Here is an 8,346-nt window from a genome sequence, read left to right as displayed (position 1 = left end):
AGCACAGGGGCGGCAGCACATTTCCCTTGCTGGGCCTGCAGGCTCTCTTAATTCAGACTGCTCCACTCCTGCCCGGGCCGGCCCTTCCTGTCTGGCAGGCCACAGCTTCTGGTGATGACCTTGACCCAGCATGGTGGCTAGTCTCTGGGCAGTACCCGGGTGAGAGCTGGACTGCTCAGTGGTAGTCTGCTTTAGCTCCAGTCCTGTGGGCTATTGATAAAATGCCAGTGGAGGAGTTCCCAGTCTTTCCTGAGAAGTGGGGACAGCCCTGGGTGTTATGCCCATCACTGGGTAAAATTAATGACCCCGGGTCCACTGGAATGCAGTGTGACCTTGCAAAAGGGGCAGGCGAGGTAGGAGGTCTCCTCCTCTGACATCACTGCTGAGGGGCTGTCCCCTTGGTAGTCTTGCTTTCTTGGGCTGCTTCCTGGTGACTGTCACTCCGGGAAGTGGGACGGCACTGCCAGGCCTCAGGATGCCCGGGGCTGTGGTTTCAGTCGCCCCTCCCTACATGGTGGTAGCTTGGTCTCACCATAGGGGTCAGGGCTCATGTTGCCAGGTAGGCTGGTCCAGCAATACCTGGAGGCCTGAGAGCTGGGTCAGCCTCAGCCTCCGTTGTATGAGAACTGTGGCCACAAATCTTGGTGGAGACATTGTCCCTTGGGACAAGACCTCTGGATGGTCGAGTTCCAATGCGTGGGGAGAGGGACCAGGTTCCCCCAGGCACAGTGACATGTAGCCCGGGGCTGCTTGCCTGTCAGAAGCCCTCCTGGCCCCTGGATCCTGGCAGAGTGAGAGGCACCTCTGTCACCACATGTGGCCTCCTGAGAGGGTCCCTCATCTGGCACCAGCCAGTGCTGGACTGAGTGACGGGTGTGGTCAGGCCTTGGAAGCCCAGGGACTGAGCCCTTGGCCGCACCTCTTTTGCAGGCTGTGGTGGCGCTGTGATCCTTGCAGAGGCCTGGGCCCCAGCCTGGGGTGTTGTCTTCCATGGCAGGTGGTTCTGGAGTGGCAGCTTGCTTTTTGTCATAGTGGGGAGGTGCCTATGAGCCCTGGACCTTGGGAACCTTTGAAACTGACTTGGGGTAGGCCCTGGGGTCCTGGGGTGTCTCCCCTCCTCCAGCCCAGTTGTCTAGAGCGTCTGAGCATGTACTGCTTCCTGCTCAGGAGCCAGGGGGCTGTGTGGCTACCTGGAGCCACTGCAATCTGGCTTAGCTGTGGGAAAGAAGGGGCACCCGTTTGCAGGGCCTGCAGCGGGGAAAAGAAGGGGTGCCCCGTTTATAGGCCTGTAAGGAAGGGGAGCTGCTTCCACTGGAGGAGGAACATGAGAGACTGTAGGTCCACTGATGCTACATCATGGAATCTAGTGTCTTGTTTCCCACGAGCTTGGCCCATGTGTTTTCTAGAAAGAAGAGTTCCTTTGGGTGCTGTTCTGGCTTCTTGCCTTCATCGGCTCTTAGTCACCGTCACTCCTGCCAGGAGCTGCCAGAGGCCTTGCCTCATCCTCCCCAGTGCCTTGCTGTGGGGCTTTGTGTTCAGCTGTCTAGTGTTTTGGCCTTTTTGGTAAATTGCATCTGAAGGAAGGGCTGTGCTTGTTAAACAGAGATTTGAAAGTTTCTGGACTCCAGGATGTCTTGGCCTCTCCTGCTCGCTGCCCCTTCCCCACCGCACCCTGGGGTGCAGCACGTGGTTCTTTGCTCTCGCGTCCCCTGGGGCGCAGGGAGGACCCTTACTCTGCCGACCTGGGCAGGCGTGGACCCCAGAGTTGTTGGCATGTTTTTTCCCCGTGGCTCACACGTGGCCTGCAAGGCTGGCCCTTCCTGGGTGGCAGGTGCCTCGTCTTCTGATGCTGATCTTCAAGTGTGAACAGGAGTGAGATGATGCACAGCCCTCTCTGCCACCTTGCTTGCTGATTCAGGGCGTCTGTACTGGTCTCTCTGGTGTCTGTCTAGACCCAAGGGACTCATGTGAAGTCCAGGCCTGTCCCCCGGGCAGAGACCATCTGGCCGTGCTGGGAGCCGCATCCTCTGTGACACAGTGTCCTGCTTTCACGTCCCTTTTTCTGTAACCTGGTTTCTTGTTCGACCTTTCCCAGCCCTTGAGCATGTTCCAAACTCAGTTCGCTTGTGGAAGGCGGCTGTGGAGCTGGAAGAACCAGAAGATGCTAGAATCATGCTCAGCCGAGCTGTGGAGTGCTGCCCCACCAGCGTGGAGGTGAGTCTCCCACCCCGAGGGGGCCTGAGCCTTGAGCTCACCAGGGCAAGCTCTGTGCTGAGCACTCTCCTGCAGGGAGCAGTCCTTCTGGTTCAGCTCCAGGTTCGTCAGTGGGACCTGAGGGTGAAGTGGTGGAGAGGGGGGTGCTTGTTTTCCCAGCTGGGGGTGGCTCTGCCTCAGAGCCACTTGGATTTCTTGAGTTTTAAATTTCTGGTTCATAGCATTCTCTGAAGTGACTTTTGGTCGTGGGTCTATGATGTCCAGCCTGTCTTTAATTATCTTATGTGTGTTGTGAAATTCTCCAAACAAAATTAATCTTAATTTATTTACATAAAAATAAATAGAGCTCATACACATTTTTGGTGATGAAATGTTGAGAATCAAAAGCTGGGGTGTGAGAACTCCAGGCAGCTGAACACCCGAGCCCTTTCAGTTTGTAAGGTGACAGTCCTGTCCTGTTCACCTTCTGTCCTAATACTGTGTACCTTTAACCAGTGATTGGAATGTGGGACTGAGGGCCTGTCACCTAGCCACTAGACTAGGTCAGTCAAAAGTGTAACCAAACAGCTTTCGGATGCGCGGGAAGTGCTGCCGCACATGATCCTGGGCCCTGTTTACATGGTCCTTGAGAGCTCGTGCTGCATCCCGTGGAGGGTGCCTCTGACTTGACGGGTCTCTCTGTGCAGCTCTGGCTCGCCCTGGCAAGGCTGGAGACCTACGAGAATGCCCGCAAGGTCTTAAACAAGGCCCGGGAGAACATCCCTACAGACCGCCACATCTGGATCACGGCCGCCAAACTGGAGGAGGCCAACGGGAACACGCAGATGGTGGAGAAGATCATTGACCGCGCCATCACCTCCCTGCGCGCCAATGGCGTGGAGATTAACCGTGAGCAGTGGATCCAGGTGAGGTCAGCAGGTGCTGTGGTGTCCGCTTTAAGCACGGATGCCCTCCTGCTCGTTGGAGTCCCTTGGTGGGCCAGGACTTTGGGGTGGCACCTGAAAGATGCGTCCTCACACTGGCAGGCAAAGCAGGCACGGGGTGGCCTCTCTTGTCATCGCCTTGTGGCTTCTGTGGTGTGAAAGCCTGAGCAGCTCAGGGGAGACTTTAGCATTTTGACAGTGCGCTTAGCCCCACTTTTCCAGAAGAGAATATGGTTTAAGAGAGAATGAGCTTTAGTGCATCTGTCACTCTTCTCAACTATGGCCAGCCAGGTCTCTGAAGGTGTTCTAACCCAGCCACCAGGCCAGGTGCACTCTCCTGCCTCCTCCTCCCGCTGCATGAGCCATTGCACGGGCAGCCAGGAACAGTGCCTCTTTACCTGCATCCACCTCGCTCCGTTAGCAGGAGCCCTATAGCCAGCCCCTGTGCTTCACCATTGCCTCTCAGCTTCAGAAGAGGGCCCAGACCCTGCCCCTCCCTCTCGTGCCCCTGCTGCCACTGTTCTACTTACCCTTCTCCCAGTGGCCCCTCTGCTGCTCCGGGTGTCATGGCTGAGGGCACCTCCCTCCCCGCAAGGAGAGGGTGTCGGGATGCTATGTCCTGCTCCTGGGCCCCTGCCTGAGGGCACCTGCCTCCCCCAAGGAGAGGGTGTCGGGATGCTGCATCCTGCTCCTGGGCCCCTGCAGCAGTACTGTTTTCTGTCCTTCCTGTGGTGGGCATATTTTAAAATTTTGGGTGCAAGGCCTCATATATACCCCTGAAGTCTCATCGTCTGGATTCAGCTCCTTTATTAATATTTATATTTGTTCAATGCCATCTAACCATATCATTCCCATTTTGACATTCTCATACCTTTGTGTGGATCCAGTTTCCAGCTGGTGTCTTCTTTCTTCTGTCTGACGGACTTTGTGACCATTTTTTACAAGCAGGCCTGCTGGTGTTCAGTTCTTCCAGCCTTTAAATGTCTGTAAAGAGTCTTTACTTCATCTTTGTTTACTTCATCTGATGAAGGAAACGTCATCACGTTTCCCCTCTGTGTGGAGCTCTAGGTTGGCAGTCTTTCCTCTCAATGTTTTTTAAAGACACTGTTCTTGCTGGCCTTGTTTCCAGTGAGACACCTGCTGTCATCTTTGCTCTTCTGTACATACGTCTCTTTTTAAAAATTTTTAATTAAATTGAAAAAAATGTTTCTAACTTAAAAGATTTAGAAATGCTTTTAAGAATTTTTTTATATCATTGGTCTTGAGCAGTTTGATTGTAATTTGCTTTGTGGTTTTCTTCATGTTTCTTGTGTTTGGAGTTCAGTGTCTTAAATCTGTGGATTTCCAAATTGTATCAAATTTGGAAAATTTGTGTCCCCTGTTTCTTCTGTTCAACCTCTTTCAGGTATAATTACCTGCACATTAGGCTACTTGAGCTGTCTCGGAGCTCATGAAGAGCTATTCATTTTTAAAATCATTTTTGTTTTATTTTTAACAGTTTATTAAGCTATAGTTAACATTCTGTAAAATTTCCCCATTTAAAGTGTACAATTCAGTGAGTTTTAGTATTGTATATTGGGTTATCTTTTAATTGTTTATTATCTGTTACTGAGTTGCAAGAAGTTTTACATACTAGGTACAAGTATATAATCTGTTATCAGATTGCATGATATACAAATATTTGCAACCATTCTGTGGATTGTCTTTTCACTTTGAATGTGTTGCTTGTAGCACAAGTGTTTTTTAATCTTAATACAGTCCGATTCATTATTTTGTTTTGTTACTTGTGCTTTTAGGTGTCATATCAAACTTTCTGTAACGTGAGGTTATGAGGGTTTGCTCCTCTGTTTTCTAAGATTTTTATTTTTTTGGTGTTTACATTTAGGTCTGTGATCCATTTGCATTAAAAGTTGAGCTTCATGCTTTTATAAGTGCCGGCCCATCATCTGGCTCTGCTGGGTCTCCCTGCGCTGAGTCTCCCCCCACAGTCCAGCGCTGTAGAGAACCATGGTCCTGTGTGTGCGAGTTCACTTCCAAGTCTGTCCTCACTGGGCTGTGCGTCCGTGTTGTGCCAGCACCACTGTGTTCTGCATACTGTGGCTTTGTAGGAAGCTTTCAAATCAGGAAGTGAGTCCTCCTGCTTTGTTCTTTATAGATTGTTTTGGCTGTGCTTGGTTCTTGTGTTTTCAAATGAACTTTAGGATCAACTTGTCAGATCCTGCAAAATAGCCAGAGGGGATGTTGACAGACACTGCATAGAATCTGTAGATCAGTTTGGGGACTATTGGCTGCCTAATAGTAGTAACTCTTCCAATCCGTGGGATGTCTTTCCATTCACTTAGTTCTTTTAAAACTTTTTCTGAAAAAAAAAAAGACGTATTTCTTTAGTTTGGGGAGCTCTGCTGGGTCTTTGCTGCTGCACGTGGGCTTTCTCTAGTTGTGGTGAGCGGGGGCTCTTCTTTGTGGTGTGCGGGCTTCTCACTGCGGTGGCTTCTCTTACTGCACAGCACGGGCTGCAGGGCTCAGGGCTTCAGTAGTTGCAACTCGGGTTCTTGAGCACAGGCTCAGCAGTGGTGCACGGGCTTAGTTGCTCTGTGGCATGTGGGATCCTCCTGAACCAGGGGTCGAACTTGCGTACCCTGCATTGCAAGGTGGAGTCTTAACCACTGGACCACAAGGGAAGCCCCTAAATTTTTTTTCGATAGTGTTTTAACATACTACTATTGCACTTTACTTTATGTATTCTAAAGTGTTCTACTATTTTTCATGCTGTCACAAATGGATTTTTTTTCTTAATTTCATCTTCAGGTTGTTCGTTGTTAGTATATAGGAGTACAGTTGATTTTTAAATATTGATCTTATGTCCTGCAAAATCATTTATCGTAATACTTTCAGTGATTCTTTAGGATTTTCTGTATATTGAATCATGTTGTGTGCAGATACAGGTTTACTACCTTTCCAATCTGGATGCGTTTTAAAATATACATATATATATGTGTATATATATATATTTTTTTTTGGCTATGTTGGGCCTTAGTTGCAGCACACAGGATCTTCCATTGCAGTGCATGGGGCTCCTCTCTAATTGTGGTGCGTGGGCTCAGTAGTTGCCACATGGCATGTGGGATCTTAGTTCCTCCACCAGGGATTAAACCTGTGTCCCCTGTATTGGAAAGCAGATTCTTAACCACTGGACCACCAAAGAAGTCCCTGGATGCCTTTATTCCTGTTTGATTGCCCTGGTTAGGGCCTTAGGACATGCTGAAGAGCAATGGTGAGAGCCCGCTCTGGTTCTGGGAGACATCTGGTCTTTGCTGTCGGTGTGATGTGAGCTCATCCGCTCACTGATGCTCTGATTCATCTTATATGACTTCTGTTGCTTTGTCCTCACGTTTCACTAATCTTTTCTTCTGTAATGTCTCGTCTGCTGTGATTGAGGACATTTTTCATCTCAGATCTTGCCTTTTTCACTGACAGGAATTTTGGCTGTTTTAAAACCCTTCTTTGACCTGTTTCATGTTGCCACACAGCAATTTGCCACCTGTGGATCATGGTTATAATAGTTGTTCTAGTGTCCTTGTCTGGGCCTATCGGAGTTGATTTTGGTAGATGTTCTCCCCTCATTATGGATTGTCTTTCCCTGATAACCTTTCATTTGTCACATTTTCCCTTGTTGGGTGCCGGGTGCTTTTGTGCCTCTGTGAACGTTCTGGGCTCTGGTGTTGGAGCTTGGTTCTGTTACTGAAGGTGTTCTGACCCTGTGGGTCTTGCCTCACACTTGCTGGGTGGGACCAACCGCAGTCAGTGGGGTAGGTTGGAACTCAGCCCTCTGTAGAGGCGGCCTCTCCAGGTTTCTGCTCAGGGTCCTGTGTCTCCTGGGGGTCTCCACTTTGGCTGGTGGGAACAGGTGCTGTCCTGGACACACCTGTGTTCTGAGGAATGCTCCTGCTCATCCTTTTGGACAGTTCTTTCCCTCCCTCCTATGCTGGTTTATGCTCAGTGGAGACTGGGGGATGCTGTGCAGACTGGCTGCCCGGGCCGTCTCCCTGGGCGGCTCTCCTCCCTTGTGCCAGGTGCTCTGTGCTCTGCCCCCAGTGGAGGGCTGGCCTGGGCCACCTCCTGAGCCTTTGGCCTTGGCTCTGCTCTGCCTGGGATGCTTTTCCCTTCACAGCCAGGAAAAGGGAAGCCTGACTCAGCCTGTCCCGCCAGCCTAGGGTCTCTCGGTGATGGCAGTAGCAGGGTGCTTCTTACTCCGTTAGCCATTGCAAATGGTGTCCTGGCGCACCCATCATTTGGCATGAATGGGAATATATTCCTTAAAACACTTTGCTGGGTGAGCCTCTGTGAGTTTTGTTTTGATAGAGAACTTGAAGTTGCCCTCGATAGAGATTGTCCCTGCATCCATCCCATCTCGGCCTGTGTCTCCATGTTGTGGTCTGATGTTTGTGAGCGAGCCCTGCTCTTTGCCTTGCTGGCCCTGCCTGCCCGCTACGCAGGAGGCTCAGGACACTTGGTGTCTCATCTCTGAACCATGGCTGTTCTCTCTGCTCATTCCGAGGATTGTTCTTCTGAAGTCTAGTGCTTTTCTGCTGAACACCCTGCCCCCCGCCTGCCGGAGCGCCTCAGTGGCTGATCTCTCCCCAGGCTGTCTCGCTTTCCTTGTGCTGGGCTCCATACCCCCAGCAGGTCTGTCTCTTGGGTTAGAGTGGCTCTTCCTTTTGCCCATTTTGAATCTGAAGCCAGGCTGACAGTACGAACATGTGTGACAGTATGAGATGTTAGTCCCACTGCTTTGGAACTTTCCTGTGGCCACCAGGTTGCCTACTCTAGCACTTGGTACACATTAGGTGCTTCTGTGATATTTGTTAAATGGATAGGTTGGGGGTATGGAGCACTTACCTGCTGTGAGGCAGGAAATGATGTTTCACAGTGAGTGGCAGCGTCGGGGACCCTGAGGGTTCCAGCACCCTCAAGGCCCGTTCCTGCAGCCCTCTCCCTCGGGCCTAGCGTCTGTCTGCCAGGCCTCTGCAGCTCTGGGCAGTGAGTTCAGTTCTGTGCCCTCTTTCAGGATGCTGAGGAGTGTGACAAGGCCGGGAGTGTGGCCACCTGCCAGGCAGTTATGCGTGCTGTTATCGGGATTGGCATTGAGGAGGAAGACCGGAAGCACACGTGGATGGAAGATGCCGACAGCGTGAGTGTGGCTAGTGGG

At 51.0% G+C, this 8,346-nt stretch overlaps 1 protein-coding gene across 1 annotated transcript in view; it reads left to right on the top strand.

Moving 5' to 3' along the window:
* PRPF6 (pre-mRNA processing factor 6) overlaps window positions 1-8,346 on the top strand; it is a 35,033-nt gene that overhangs the window by 16,372 nt on the left and 10,315 nt on the right. The window contains exons 10-12 of the mRNA XM_010836542.1: window positions 2,096-2,214; window positions 2,901-3,119; window positions 8,206-8,328. Of these exons, the coding sequence (XP_010834844.1) occupies window positions 2,096-2,214; window positions 2,901-3,119; window positions 8,206-8,328 (461 nt within the window). The remainder of the gene's footprint in view (window positions 1-2,095; window positions 2,215-2,900; window positions 3,120-8,205; window positions 8,329-8,346) is intronic.

This window comes from Bison bison, unplaced genomic scaffold (assembly GCF_000754665.1).
Source record: "Bison bison bison isolate TAMUID 2011002044 unplaced genomic scaffold, Bison_UMD1.0 scf7180017864063, whole genome shotgun sequence".
NCBI lineage: Eukaryota > Metazoa > Chordata > Mammalia > Artiodactyla > Bovidae > Bison > Bison bison.
Note: the sequence above shows the minus strand (reverse complement) of the source record. Positions and strands in the feature narration are given on the sequence as shown.